Source organism: Hesperophylax consimilis, chromosome 11 (assembly GCF_061612785.1).
Source record: "Hesperophylax consimilis isolate HC1 chromosome 11, BYU_Hcon_1.0, whole genome shotgun sequence".
In the NCBI taxonomy this organism is placed as follows: domain Eukaryota; kingdom Metazoa; phylum Arthropoda; class Insecta; order Trichoptera; family Limnephilidae; genus Hesperophylax; species Hesperophylax consimilis.
Window position 1 is genome coordinate 32,655,998 of NC_142846.1, and position 16,126 is coordinate 32,672,123.

At 32.9% G+C, this 16,126-nt stretch overlaps 1 protein-coding gene across 5 annotated transcripts in view; it reads right to left on the reverse strand.

The window, feature by feature from the left end:
• The window catches only part of fmt (phosphatase 6 regulatory subunit 1-like protein fmt), a 31,583-nt gene extending 17,531 nt beyond the window's left edge, over window positions 1–14,052 (reverse strand). For 3 of the 5 annotated variants that reach the window (XM_089637448.1, XM_089637449.1, XM_089637444.1), the window contains exons 1-7: window positions 13,878–14,052; window positions 12,967–13,046; window positions 8,284–8,407; window positions 7,382–7,534; window positions 4,818–4,985; window positions 2,834–3,312; window positions 921–1,118 (exon numbers count right to left, since the gene is read on the reverse strand). In XM_089637448.1, the coding sequence (XP_089493574.1) occupies window positions 921–1,118; window positions 2,834–3,312; window positions 4,818–4,985; window positions 7,382–7,534; window positions 8,284–8,407; window positions 12,967–13,046; window positions 13,878–13,937 (1,262 nt within the window). In that variant the 5' untranslated portion in view covers window positions 13,938–14,052. The remainder of the gene's footprint in view (window positions 1–920; window positions 1,119–2,833; window positions 3,313–4,817; window positions 4,986–7,381; window positions 7,535–8,283; window positions 8,408–12,966; window positions 13,047–13,877) is intronic. The other 2 variants (XM_089637446.1, XM_089637445.1) reach the window with 2 other exon arrangements.
• Between the last annotated feature and the right edge of the window lie 2,074 nt (window positions 14,053–16,126).

A 16,126-nucleotide genomic window follows, 5' to 3' on the forward strand; every position in this document is an offset into this window, starting at 1 on the left:
ACAAGTATACTTGTGCTCCTGATGAAGTGAACTTGGTTCATGAAACATGTTGAGATTTTGTATCGAAATAAAGTGATGTAAACAATGTTATTTGTGTTTTAATAAAAAATAAATAATGCCATCACAAAGTGAAAAGCAGTTAGAAGAAGTTTTCTTCGAAAAATTAAGATATTTGTAAAAAAAATATTTGCCTCAGGATTTTTCAAAACTTTAAAAATATCGACATCTACCCAATGACAATATAAAAAACCAAGACATGTTATATTCGTAGTAATCCAACAAAGAAATGTAGCACCGCTTTTGCTATTCAAAGAATGTGTGTATGAATGAAATAGCTATACGAATGGCCTGCTAAAGTACTTTTCACTGGACCTAGTTCAGTGAAACCACATGCGTTATCTTAGTAACGTATCTTTACTCTATTAATCATATAATATTCATCTATTTCAAAATAAACAATTATCAATAAATGATATAATTTTGTTACCCAATTTATCACTAGTCTAAAATGATTTACAAACTTATCAGTTAAAAGTTCATTGATAATTTTGCGCAGGAATACAATTTTAAATCATGCACCGAAAGTAGTATGTATAATTAATAATATTCAATGTGATGTGACATATTTCGCAGAAATAATAATAATAATATTGAATGTGATTTGACATATTTCACCGAAATAATAATATTCAACGTAATGTGACATATTTCACAGAAATAATAATAATATTGAACGTGATGTGACATATTTCACAGAAATAATAATAATATTCAACGTGATGTGACATATTTCACAGAAATAATAATAATATTGAACGTGATGTGACATATTTCACAGAAATAATAATAATATTCAACGTGATGTGACATATTTCGCAGAAATAATAACATTACTGTTGATTTTTCATTTACATTCTTACCCGGTTTCATCATTAAGCAGAGTCAGCAAAACTTGTATTCCGTTGTAGATGGAATTCTTCCTATTGTTTTCCGGTGAGTTGAAGATAGATTCCAGGAGCTGGTTGATAATTTCAGCCGACAGACATTTGGCCAGAAGGGGATTGTAAAATTTGTGCCCTCTGTAATAAAAAGATACAAAACTTTGTACAGACAATAGGCTAAAATAAATCATAGATTATTAATCATACCTTATTTCTACTTGAAGTGATTGTTAAATTTATTTATCAATGAATAAGACAGAAAATGTAGACAATAATTTTACACAAATTAAAAAAAAAAAAATTAAGTAAGGTTTTTAGTATTGACAACTTAGTAAGTCAGTTTTTGTTATATGTTCCGACCTTCCTCTCCCCATCTACTTCCCTTCAGTCTCACAACACACCCCGAAAGGTATTTTTATTATGATTAATAAATTTTGTACATAGATTTAAAATATGCTATTTTCGATTTGCCACCAAAATGATATGTTTGTTTTTATTCTTGAATATGATGGCGTTGATGTCACGCCGGGCAACGTTGGTGACAGATGTCTTACCAGCAATTAGCTTTTTTTACGTCATAATGACGTTGTAGCCGGTTGAAACCTTTTAGATTGGTTTTACATTGTTTATGAAATCAATTAATGAAAATATTACACATTTTTAGTACAATAACTAAAAACTTTGACAGTTTTCATGGTTTGTGAAAATTCTCCATTGGGGATGCAATTGTCCCACAGTGCCTCTTGTGCAGTATTCAAGTAAAAAAAAAACTGTACGGCGCCAGGTTGAAGGAATTGGGGAGGGGAAGGAATGAGAAGGGGAAGGTCGGGAAATACCTGGCTGTTCATATTTGGTCACTAAGCAAAACTAATGTCAATTCAAGCAACATATCGATTGAATTGTGATCTTTTTCTCACGATACTGGGAGCATCTATTACTGGCGTGTTCTTAACCACCCCGCACCGGAGGGGGGTAATACACTTACCCCAGATAAGAGTTTTGTGGAATATCTAAGTTGTTTTTTGCATCATACTTTACAATGTAGGTAATTCTATAGAAAAAACTATTCAGTAATTGATCTGCGTTAAAAAAATAAATCCCGTTATTATTGTTTTAAGATATTAAATAATAATTTTTCACTTGTAGCAAACACTTTGTGGGTATACATAATTATAATAATTAAAATAAAATAACTTTGTTTAAATACCACTTTATTGTATATATTTATAACCAACCGGTTTCAGTTCAGCCCGAACCTTCATCAGGGTTAATAAAAACATATTATTATTATATGTTTTTATTAACCCTGATGAAGGTTCGGGCTGAACTGAAACCGGTTGGTTATAAATATATACAATAAAGTGGTATTTAAACAAAGTTATTTTATTTTAATTATTATATTAAATAATATCTATCCATTCCAACAAAATTACTCCCACCCCCCCCAGCGTTATTTAAAAAAAAACTTTGCCGAAACCTGCCACAATTGCGGCCATAAAAGGTGCATTTTACTGGAAAGAGGAACTATCTCTTTTACTGTTTTGTATTAAGTCCGTTTAAAATGGTAGGTGGTAATTAATATCTGAGTGTTACTGGAAAGGGCAAAAGGAACATTAAGAGACACAATCTTTCCACAATATTATATGGGGGACCTTAGTGACCCCCGACGGATAATACCTTCGGGTACGTGAAGATTAATAATTTCAATATTGTTTGCATTATTAAAATAAATACGAGTGTCACTGGTGTCCACCGTCATGTTTACATTGGTCAAAGTATAAAATTGTAAACATACCAATACAAAGTGACATGAAAGAAATTAAAAATTAATTCTGTCAATAGATTGATAAATAAACAAAGAACCAACAAACAACAAAAATATTGGGACTTACAAGTCAGTATTTGGCTCCCGTCCTTTTGAGATAAAATTGCAAATCAGTTGAGACGCATTAGTGGACCGACTGGTTAGCAATCTCTCATCCAACTTCTCAGCAGCAATGGGAGGCAATAATTCGTCCAAATTGTTTTTAATTTCAACAGGTCCATTCGATACTACGTCTTCAGGCACAACAACATTAGATTCATCAGTTTTAGATCCTTCAACAGCCTTGATCTCTATTTCTTCAACGGGTTTAGATTCTTCAACAGGTTTCGATCCTTCAACAGCCACATTATCACTTGAATCCACTTTCAGTTCAGCCTTAGTTTTGGGGGTTTCCTCAGATGGTTGGTTGGAGTTTGCTATGTCCAAGTTAACAACGGCATCTTTGGGAATATCTGCGTCAATTGCGGCTTCTTTTACGTAGGTTGTTGTGTACGTTCCGCAAATTAGAGCTATTAACTTTTCAATTAAATTTTGTGAATCTAGCCACTGAAAAATAAATTCATCATTAGTATAATAGAATACATACTAGATATCTACTTAAAAATCTTTAAATTTCACAGACCCTTATAATATGTAATTACAATGAATGTGAAAAGATTTTGATGAAAAAATTTGATAAAAGAAGTAATTATTCATATTATCAAATACAGTGAAACCTCTCATAACGAGCTTAATTCGTTCCAGAATCATACTTCTTATGTGAAACACTCGTTAAGCAAAACAATTTTTCCCATATAAATCAATTTAAAATACTACAATGCGTTCCATGCCAAAAAAATACTCTTTTATTTTTAAAGCTTTTTCTAATGAAATTACTTACTCATAAGTTGTTAAGGAGAGTAACAAACTGGAATGTGATTTCGATTAGCAAAAAACGAAATAATAGTTTATTATTTATGACTAATAATTCATTATTTTTTTACTAGAAAGCTGTATAGACATTTTTTTTGCCGATGCTTCAAAGTTTAGTGAAAATGTGACACAGCATTATCATTGAATAAATTTGTAGAACGCATAGCCACCTCCTTATTAGTACTCCTTATAGTGTACGATGCAACAGTTTCCCATGCTTTCAGAAGAGCGCCAGAAGATTGTTGCTCTGCTACTTCCTCCTCATGCACTAACAAACACATCGCTGTAACTTCTTGCTGTGAAACACAATGCAACTCCATAAGCTCTTCGGTGTTCAGCTCTTGAATGTGCTCTTCTACCAGCTCATCAATATCGTTGATATTCACCTCCAGTTCCATGGTATTGGCCAAAGACACAATCTCGTTGACCGTGGACTCCACAGGTACTGTTTCAAGTCTCTCAAAATCACATTCGACAACGCACTTTGGCAAAAGCTACTTCCAAACCGAAGCGAGGATCCATTACCCGAGGGATTAGCCACTCTCACGCCACATTCTCGCTTTTCAATGATTTTACATTTTATTTCTACAGTTACTTTCTCTTTTGGTCTTTTCTTTAGGGACATTTTTGCAAGGGTTATTAAAATTTGCACAAAATATTAAAAATAATGTCTGAACACAAGTTTGGAAAAATGTGTGATCACATGTGACACTAACATGATAGCGGAACGTGTGCCAACTGGAGACTGGCGCGGAAGTCCCAGCTCACAAGTGAGTGACGTGAAGATAGGACTTTCTGCGTCCCTCGTTATGTGAAATGTCGCTCGTTAAGGGAGCATTTTTTTCATCATGTTTTGCTCGTTATGAGAGGTTCCACTGTACAGTACAAGCTCGGTACAGACACTAAGAAAACCGGTCTGATGTCAGATTATTGGAAGTGTCGGATTATGTAAGACAAATCAGACATTAATTAATTAATTAAAATAAGGTGTACAATCAGCATCATAAATATCAGATAATTAGGTCCAGCTTGAAGTAATAAAACGTCTGATTACTGCGCCGCGTGTCCAACTATTGAATGTTGGATTTCCCAGATCCTAACATATGGTGTATTGAAGCTTATATCTTTGTAAAACTTACTGTAAGTATATTATTTTTCATATCATCGACTGGGACTTGAGTGATGTACTGCAAGGAGTTCATGATTCCGGAGGTGCCGATATGTTCTAAAATTTTTGGTAAAAAATCTGGACAACTCTTGAAAAACTCAATCACTTGAAGGCACATTAACTGGTAGGTGTACCAGTCCTGGAAAACAGAAAAACAAAGACAATTTGAAAAAAAAAAAAAACAAGAAAAAAAGAGCAATACATAATTCTAATTGGAAACGTGAAGCAGTTAAAAGATTATTTGTCTCTACGAAAATGTCATATTTATTTCATATTCGGCAATACTGCGAATATGACAATTTTTCCACAAGAGACATTTCAATGCCATTTTATTTTATTTTATTTGGGAAACAAACAGTTATACAAATATATTTTAATACAAATCATTTTTACCAAGTTACATAAACCAGTAAAGTTTCCACAGAAGATTCATTTTATATATAGGTAAAAAAACATATGAATATGAATATGAATATAAATAATACAATACAATATAAATACTAACTAGTAGAAAAGGAAAATCTCCAAAAAAATAAAAAAAACTACAGATTCAACCCATACAAAAACAATACACACATTAACACTACTAAGTTTCCCGCAACGATCGAACGCTACTCTCTTAGGAATGCTATGAATCCTGCGAGGCTCGTATTGAACACATCGATATTTGTGCATAATCTATTAAAGGTGCTACAGCTTCTTCTTATAAATACATTTTCAAGATAATTAGTATTGCTCTTGGGAATATAAAATGTGTCCGGAGAACGAGTTACTCTTAATGGACATCTGAAATGAATATTTTGTAAAAGGTATGGGCTATTAATAAAATAGTGGATTTGATTTGATTCATAATCATTTTCTCAGAGAATGCCGAAATTTTTTTGAAATGAAATTTTTTTTTAAATATACAGGGTGTCCGGAAACTCGTAGTACAAGCGGGAAACTGGTGAATCTACATCACATTTGGAGTCGATTTTGTAGTATATTTTTTTTTATTTGAGCTTTCGTTATCGAGTAAATCGAGTTTGAAGTTGATTTTTTTTTTTTTTTTTTTTTAATCAAATTCTTATAAATTATTACTGAAGATCAAAGTATCCAACTAATTAAAACTATTTGAAAGTAAAACAAATGAAGAAACTCGGATTTGAAGCATTATTTTGAAATCACCCTTCATTTAACCCGGTGTAATCATAAAATATTTCTGCTCTGCAGGGTTAAAACATCTGTTATTCAACCCTAAACACCAGAAAAAACTTTAACCCTAAAATAGCCGAAAAATTTTTTTTTTTGTTTTTTTTTTTTTTTTTGAAAATGCTCAAATCAAAAAACTTTATGTTTTTTTGGGTTCCCCATGTGGTGTAGATTCTCCAGTTTCCCGCTTGTACTACGAGTTTCCGGACACCGTGTATACACCGCTTAAGATAATATATACCTCTAATTTTGTATTGTGGTTTTTCTCTTTATCTTGAATAATACAATTTGTCAAAAATATATTTGATATTTTAATGCCAATCATTTTATCGACAAATATTTGTTAAAATAATCATTTTTTAATAATATTACCGCACTCTGTGGTGGTAGTAGGAGATTTTCAAATATTGTCAGGTTATTCGTAATCCGGGAATTTTTGTCTTTCTTTTAAGAAAAAAAAATTGAATTGACAATTTTATAAAAAAAAACATAATGAGAAAGGCACCTTGAAAAGAATGCAGGAGATAAAAAGTGCAAACAATGAGCATTTTTAATGAATAAGCAAAGTAACCAAAGTAGTTTTGTGTCTGTAAATTTAATGTATGTAATTTATTTCTGCAACGTGCAATGCTTATAAAAAAGATTGGACGGACAATTTTCATTCCACTGACAGATTGCATCAAGATAATCCACCATCAAATAGCCTTCAATGACTTAGTCAAGTAAGTGACTATCAGCAAAGCAGATCAGACTGATAATATTAAACGAGATAAATAAATTATTGATCATGCATAAACACGAGCTCCTGGAGCTCAACTTATGGAGAAATAGAATAATAATGAACAAATTATTTATAAGTCTACATATTGTTATCATTTATAATGTTCAATAATAAATAAAAAAAAAAATAAATATTTATAAATGCTATGAGTTAAGTCTAGTGCGTTTGAATTTTGTCAGCAATTTTATAACGATCAATGATTTATTTTAAATTTCTATAGAAAGGATTACATCTTTTGCAAAGGTGTATGTATGTATACAGTTAAGAAATCATGAAATTTATTCTTTGCAACGCTGACCGTTTCAACGCAATCTATCCCATCACGTTTTCGCATTATGCACGTGTTTTAGTGAAACTTCAAGGATCAAATATGCGACACCCATGCACGTGGATAGCTGCCGATAGATCACATGTGCGACAGAAACATAGATCAGGTTAAAAAAGTGGAAAAACTATATATTTTTTAATTAGTTCAGGAAATTTAAGAAAAAGGTTCATTCACGATGCAACCGACAAAGAATAATAATAATTTGAATACATTATAAGTATTTAGTATAGATTACCTGGTGTGCCGCACTGTGGGTAAAGAGAACTTCAATAGTTTTAGCAAAGAAGCTCGCTAGAAGGGGGTTGAGAGGGGGTTTGGCGTCTAGGAATGAGTACAGCTTCCCTAATATCTTGGGGTCTCCGGCTATGTTTTCACTAAGAGTAGGCACCTGTAATTCAACACAACGGGTACAGTTTGGACATTGGAATAATAAACAAGAAATATGGTTGTATAATGTCTTTCCGCTTGAATAAAGGTGCTGGTAAACGAACAAAATAAATTGCCAAACAATTGTCGTGGTCGTCAATACGAGTGTCTCGTCAAGATTGCCGTAATGTATAAGACAAATCCACAACACAAAACAACAATCTCCTGCAATAACTAAACAAAAATATTTATTAATATTAATCGCATTCAAAATCATGACAGTTTTGCTACAGAGAGACAACAGAGTGAGAAGGAAATAGATTTGGCCTGGCAATATTATCGTAATATCGGTAGCCGAGATAGGGCAATAAATGACAATCTTACGCAATCTTGACCATCCATACATAGACCGATCCGTGGCTGAGTCGGCATCGCGTCTAGGTCCCACCCGGGCCTCTCGAGTTGAATCCCTCAGCTGGCTAAGTCCTCCATCACGAAACAAGCAACATTTTTCACTTACGGTGGTAGTAGTAAGAGATTTTCAAATGATTGTCAGGTTATTCATAACCCGGGAATGTTTGTCATTCTAACTATGGAAACCTTGATGGAAATACCCTGCCAGCAAGAAATTGTCTTAAAAAGTTGCTTCAATACCGTGAAAAGCTAGAATTCTAATTGATCTGCTCTACGATCTATTATAGAATGAAATTTTTGAACATGGAAAGAATATTTAATATGTATTACCAGAAACAATAAATTATTTGGGCTTACCCTACTGGCAATAATTTCACAGGCCATAGAAGAGTTCCTGTACTGCTGGCGTAAATCCATATTGTTTGGGGGCTCCTCCACAATCAACTGGATTAGTTCGTGAATTGTGTTTGGCCGCGCAAGACTGTAAAATAATTCCAAATTGAGTGAATTATAGCATCAAATTTCATTAATAAGAACAGACCCTGGGGCCTACTCTGTTTCTTTCAGGTTAACAAACCAGCAAGTTGGTGGTTTAACCTTTCCTTGCCCGTGCTGTCAACTGAGTTGGTCCCTAATTACTAAAATATTTCGGTAAATTTTCTAAACATAGAGTTCATATTTTAGGTATTCCTGTTTAGTACATTTATGTATTTCATGAAATAATTACAATATATAAATATTTACCGAGTGTATAGCACCAGAGCACAAGGATATTTTTAACACCTTAAGGGAAGGGTTAATACGGGTTTGTGAGGTGGCTAAACCGACGGCACGGACGTTTTGAAAGATACAGACTAGGCTATGTTGAATACATGCTTGCCGATTGAAGACAAAACAGTTTTATGGGGAGGTTGTTTGTATTGGGTATTTCCATTTCAATTTGCTGTCAAATTCAATATTTTTTGTAGAGGAAAATGCTAACTGATAGATTTATATAGTTACTAAAGCCAGGATGTTTCTTTTGTGGCAACCAAGTTTATCCAAAATTTTATATTTTTAACCTGCCTGTATCAAGTTTGGAATATTAGGCTGGAAAGTGCGACGCCTATGTCGGTCTGTGATCATCAGTTTTGCGATGATGTCGTAGTGCCGCACCGATGTCGCCCGAGAATATTCATCTTCAATTAATTAAGCCGTTGTGTCAATATTCATTTTATAGGTTTGTATGCATGTATTTTCATCAGTTCATCAGTTGATCAGCTCTCTCATACAGATTGAATTGTTTTGAGAATGTTTGAGGTAAATATACAGAAAATAGGGACACGCTTAATACACACATTGTATTTTTAAAATACTTTGTAGTATTTAGATAACAATGAGAAGTAAGTTCCTCTTTCAGTTTCCGGAAACGGAAAATAATGCATTTTGATAGTTATTTTGTCCAAAATAAAACCCATTGTTACTTGGCAGCCATTGTTTTAAGGTTAGTTTTTTTACATATGAACCTGTGACCAGGTGTTCTTAGGTTGTCAGTTTGGGTTTTATTAAAACATAAATTAAATTTAAAAAAAATAGACTAAAAAAAGAAATTTAAAATTATTATGTCAAAAACAATCAACAACTACTCCGTGTTCAACACAACTCGGCACATGTCCCAATCCGATGGGGTCATAGTTTATGTCAAATCTTACTTAAACCCTATAGTGTCTGAAATTTCAGTTGACCATGCAAATTGCCTCAAAGTTACTATTGACAACTTAAATGTCTTCGCCATATATCGCTCCCCTAAGCTCAATAATGTCTCCCCTTTTCTCTATTCACTCGAAAAAAAAATCGAAGACTCAACTAAAGATCTCATCATAATAGGTGATATCAACATAGACATACTAAACGAAGCCAGCCCTCATACAACAAAATACCTAAACCTAATGGGCCTACATGGCCTTATACCATACATCAACATACCTACCCGAGTCACACTCACTACTAAGACATGCATAGATCACATCATGGTTAGAACAAAGCGATCTGCTAAATCAATTGTATTCGAATCTACTGTAACAGACCACTACTCAACCATCCTAGAATTACATAATTCAAAATCTCCTCCCCCTAAGCCCAGTAATCCTACTCATAAAATTGTAAATATGGATCATCTGATAAAGGCAGTAGAACTAGAAAAATGGGAGTCTACCCTGCTTTCTGAAAATGTCAACACAGCTCTTGAAACGTTTTCTGCATCACTAACTGCCCACATTAATTACGCGTCTTTCCCCACCAAAACAGCCTCCAACAAAAACAAGAAGTTGAAACCTTGGATTACGAACGGCCTTATCTTCTGCATACGTAAAAGAGACAGACTCCATAAACAAGCACTAAATAACCCTGACCCCCAATTCTCACGATTCTATAAAAAGTATCGTAACATTTGCAATAACCTGATAATAATTACCAAACAAAAATATTATAAGAAAAAAATTGAAGAATCAGGATATGACAGCAAAGTAATTTGGAACGTAGTCAACGACATATCAGAAAATAAAAAAACCTCACTCAACATTCAATCACTAGTTATAAATGGGAAAAATATCCAAGTTCACGAAGACCCAGAAACCTTAGATGATCACGCCAACCATTATTTTAGTAATATCGGCACAAACTTAGCCAACAAAATTTTGAAAGCCACAAATAAAACTCAAAATTTTCTAGCTTCAAGGGTAAGACAACAGAACTTTCTACATCCCACACTTATCCTAGCCCCCACATCCACCAAAGAAATTGTTGACACTATACTCTCTATAAAAACAAATAGTGCTGCAGGTAATGACAAAATTTCACCTTACATACTAAAACACATAGCTCACTTCATTACCACACCGTTAAAACACATTGTTAATCTAAGTTTCAAAAGTGGCACCTTCCCCAACCAACTAAAACATGCTACGGTTATCCCAATCTATAAGAGTGGCGACAAAACAAATATCGAAAACTACAGACCCATTTCTTTGCTAAGTGTCCTATCAAAAATCATCGAAAAAATTGTCAAAAGTAGACTTATCTCCCATTTGGAAACCCAGAAGATTCTCTCGTCCAATCAGTTTGGCTTCCAAAAAAAAATTAGTACAGAATCTGCAATCTTAGATTTGACTGAGAACATCTCTAATAGCCTGGATGAAGGCGATTCCTGTCTAGCCATATTCTTAGACTTAGCCAAAGCATTCGACACGGTTTCCCATCCCATACTCCTAGAAAGGCTATCTCAAATAGGCATCCGGGACTCAACTCTTAACTGGTTCTCCTCATACCTAACTGGTAGATCACAAACTGTAAAAATTAATAACACAGCTGAAAGTAACCCTCTACCAATTCAATTCGGAGTCCCACAAGGGAGTGTCCTAGGCCCTATTTTGTTCCTCATTTACATCAACAAACTCTGTAACCTACCCATAACCGGAAAACTAATATCCTTTGCAGATGACACTGTGCTCATAGCTCGTCATAAAAACTGGAAAGGAGCATTTGACATAGCTCAACACGACATAGGCCTTGTAAAGAATTGGTTAGATGACAATCTCCTGACACTCAACGCTGGTAAAACAAAATTCCTAACCTTCAGTCTATCTGTTGCAACCCAACCTACTAACAATAAGAAAATAACAATTCACTCTTGTCCAAGACCTTATTCTTCCTGTACTTGCCCAAACTTAGAAAAAGTATCCCATATAAAATACCTAGGGGTCCTAATTGATCATCATCTTCGTTGGGATCAGCACTTAGCCAGCCTAACTCCCCGAATTCGCAAGCTCTGTTATGTTTTTCGAACATTAAGAAATATCCTTACTCCTACAATAATGAAAACAGTCTACTATGCTCTCTGCCAATCCCAATTAGCATATGGCATCATAATTTGGGGCGGTTGTGCACATTATCTTATTGATCCATTACAAAAAGCCCAAAAAACGATAATACGTACTATCAACAAGCGACCGACAAGATACTCCTCCACTCGACTCTTCACTGAATACAATGTCTTAAACATACAGCAACTCCACATAAAATTTACTCTAATGCATTTTTTGTACAAATATAAGAAAAAAACCCTCGTACACCACAATTACACCACCAGAACAATAACCAACCGACACTACAACGTCCCTACACTACATACCACGTCAGCTCGAAGACATCTCATGTACCTAGCTCCCAAAATATTTAACCTTCTCCCTGAAAACTTAAAAACCGAAACCCAACCCCATAAATTTAAAAAACTAATATCAAAATGGATAAGTTCACTTGGAGACCACAATATATAAAAATTGGTACATAAATTAAATTATATTATAATTTTATCAACTAATTATCAATTATTATTAATATTTAATACCATTTTTATTACTATAAATACATTTAGAAACCATGATTTTAATATTTGTAATGCAATTAAATTTGTATAATTTAAAAACTTTTAATTTAATTTAATTTGTATATTTTTATTACTTACTTATTATTTAATTGTATAATCTAATTGTATAATCTAATTAACTTATATTTCAATCTAAATTGCATAACTTTATAACTTATAATTAACTTATTTTATAAATCCAATCTGTAAATATCACCCGCCATAACACAGGGACATCCCTAGCATGGCGGTTGAATTATCAAAAATATGTATAAATGTTCAACAAGTTCTTATAATAAATAAATAAATAAATAATAAATAAAATATGGCGTGAAGAAAAGATGTCAAATTATCCGTTTTTTTTACCAAATAGCTAATAAAATTAATTATTTTCCATTTCTAGAAACTGAAATACTTACTCCTCATTTTTATCTAATTGATACACAGTGGATTTTCTATTAAAAGTGCGTATTAACTGTGTCCCTATTTTCTGTGGTTTTATGTTGTTTAATTTTGACATGTAACATGTGCAGACACTCGTAGTCGAAACTATAGTATTTTTTATACAACTTTTCATTGTTTGCATTGCACCAAGAACCTCTTAACCTAATTTTTCATTCTTCCTCAAATTAACTTACAATTCCACAAGCTGTTTATTGAGGGTTTTGCATTCCTGAAGGATGTCATCTTCATCTAGTAACTCAGTTAGCGTTACATTCTGAAAAGAGATTAACTTGTTAATGAAGCAGTGGGTGAAGAGCAAGCAATCCGATATTGGGGGTTTTTACTGTTTGAGTATGTCGGCAATAATGCAACTCACTCACGAGTATCATGTAAATTGTATTAGCTTTTTCAATTTACTTTGTAGAACACAAACAGGAAAATAGGTTATAATAATATATATATGTAGCATTACTTGTACACTAGCAAAGCACTGTGAAGATTAACTATATTATTGTAAAATGGTAATTTTCGGGATTTTAAGAATTAGAATTAAGAATTCATTTAAAAATACATAAGTATAGGACAAAGGATAAAGTATTGATGCTGAATTGATATTCCTGCCTTCGTTTTACATTGCTGAGCATCTTGATACGATAAATATTAACAATTATGGTTCATCCTTTGAGTTACACCTAAGAAAATACACCCCCAAGACATAAGACAATGCAACTTTTGTTTTGTGCATATTGTAGAAAAAGTTGGCACTTATCAATTCTACAGTTATTTTCATAAATTATGAAAATAAACAAGTCAAGAAGAATATTTTTTGCTTTTCAGAGCTTCTTCGTTGTTGAAATTGAATAATCACTTTGTATTTGCAAATGAATTTGCAATTAAAACAACAAATTAGTCGTGTATTGGTGAGAGTAACCTTTGCGTGGATTAACACATACGTTTTATATTTTGCTACAACAAGTTAATTAAAACAATATTGATCTTATCTACTACGTTATTAATGTAAAATATCGGTAAAATGTGTTGCGGAATATTCAACAATCGGAGGAATGCTGGTGTTTTCGAAATGACATTCTCGTTTTTAACCAACCTCATTTTCCAGCAGGGTGTTGATTGGGGACGAGGTCATCTGAATCTCTTGCCAAAACATTTTGCCGGAGTTCAATATACATCAGTTTAAAATATAGTTTATTGTGAAAGTGGTAAAGTTACTTAAGAAAAAAAGTAAACTTAGCAAGCAGAACATGTCATTCATTTCCACAGTAGAAACATTTTATAGAAAGATACACGACTACACGGAAATAGCGATGAGCAACCAAATATCGATCTTCGAGACTGGGGCAGGTTGTTACTTTTTTTCATTATTGCATCGCGATAAATTGGACTCAGCGATAATAAATATTGTTTTAAAACGCTGTTAAATTTGAAATGAAAAACCTTCGCTTCCAAAAAACCTATTATTTATCAAACGGTAGTTAGAGAAAACAAAATACGAGAATCAGGAAAAAAGAAAGACAATGCAAATTTTATTAATTACAGTTCGTGGGTAAACTTATCAATGAATCACGGCATATTTTAAAATTATGATGTGGTTATATGAGGTTTTCAATTACCACATCATTTCAGTATTGATCTAATGTTGTTTGATAAGATATCCCCCTGAAAACTAAGACAAAAAGGTACATACTCTATATTACGGTGGGTTCCACGATAACTCATAAAAATAACAATTCAACACACTTTTAAAAAATTATATAAAGTCATTAAAAGTAATAAAACAAAAACTAGGTTAAATAGTTACCTATCTAACTTAAGTTTTTGTTTCATCTATTTTCATGACTCTGTATCAATTTTTAAAGGTGTATTGAAATGTAATTTTGTTGAGTTAAACGGTCACCATTTTACAAGTACAAAGACTAAAATTCTTAAAATGACACAAAAATTATTAGTATGAAGAAAAAGATTTTTCCCTCTTTTTATAATAATTAATCGATATTACAAAAGGAGGGGGGGGGGGACATATTTTTTTGGTTGAGTAGATTTTTTTATGGTATCTAATCTAAAAACTATATATTTAAAATGCTAGCCAGAGTAGTCTGACATCACGTTATGGAACATTTTACGCTTACAGGGAAATAATATAAATCATGTGAAATTTTAAATACCAAGCTCCTACGACCGTACCTCTGTAGTGTGCCGAGGGTAAAAATCCCACAAACAGAAAGTATTGTTTTCAGATTATATTCCCGCCTCACCTATTCAATGATCTGTTTGAATCAACTTCAACTTATTCTACATAGAATAGAGCAAGTTTGAACGAAATAGAACTCAGCGATAATAAATATTGTTTTAAAACGCTGTTAAATTTGAAATGAAAAAACTTTGCTTGCAAAAAACCTATTATTTAAGAGCAAGTGTGAACTCCCAACAATTCCTTTCTATTTTCAAATGGTTCGTTCTATGAAGCAGATTAAAGAAAAGATCAGGTGGTATCTTAGCTTTACAACTGCACAATGCATTGCAAAATTCCTTAAACCTTCCTGTAATTTTAATCCAAAAAAATTGTAAAGTTATAATATAAAAACGTATGAGCTTGTTGAACGCTGGTACATATCCTGGAAATTTCTACTTTTCTTTTAGCTATTGGAAAGAAATTTACTTTTATTTATTCAAATTTCCATCTGGCGGTTTTAATTTAATTTTTTACTGAAATGTTCCCTATACTTACGTTGTACGTTGGTGTTGCAAAATGACCTGTACGGCGTTGTTCGACTAATGTTTTATAGTTTGAAACGAGCACTCAATTATTCATTGACTGTGGTCAGTAGAAAAGTTGTGAATCGACACAGTAAAAAATCTACACAAGCAATAATTAACTTATTAAACATTTTTTCTTCTTGCTTGTTAGCTTCGTCGAGAAGCGTGCGACACATGAGCTAGACAAGTGTGAACAAGTTAGTGTCAAGCAATTGTCGAAAATTCATGGAAATATCATTGAAGAAGAAGATAATACTAGTAAATCTAAGCAAAACATGAAACAGAACAAGACACAGAAAAATAAAAAGGTAAACGTCTCGAATTGGGATCCGAACCCAGGATCTCTCTCTTACTGGGACAACACCTCTAAACGCTCCGCAAAATAGTTGTAAGATAATATTTTTAATCATGAATTTGAAATATGAGATCGCCAAAAATTAGATATAATAATTACGTCCCAATGGCCGAATAATTAGAGTCATTGTCCCGGCAGGACAAAGATCCTGGATACGACTCTAGTGTTCTAGTGTTGTAAATGTGTTCTAGGCGATCAATTCAAATTATGGAAAGAGTGAAGGTGAA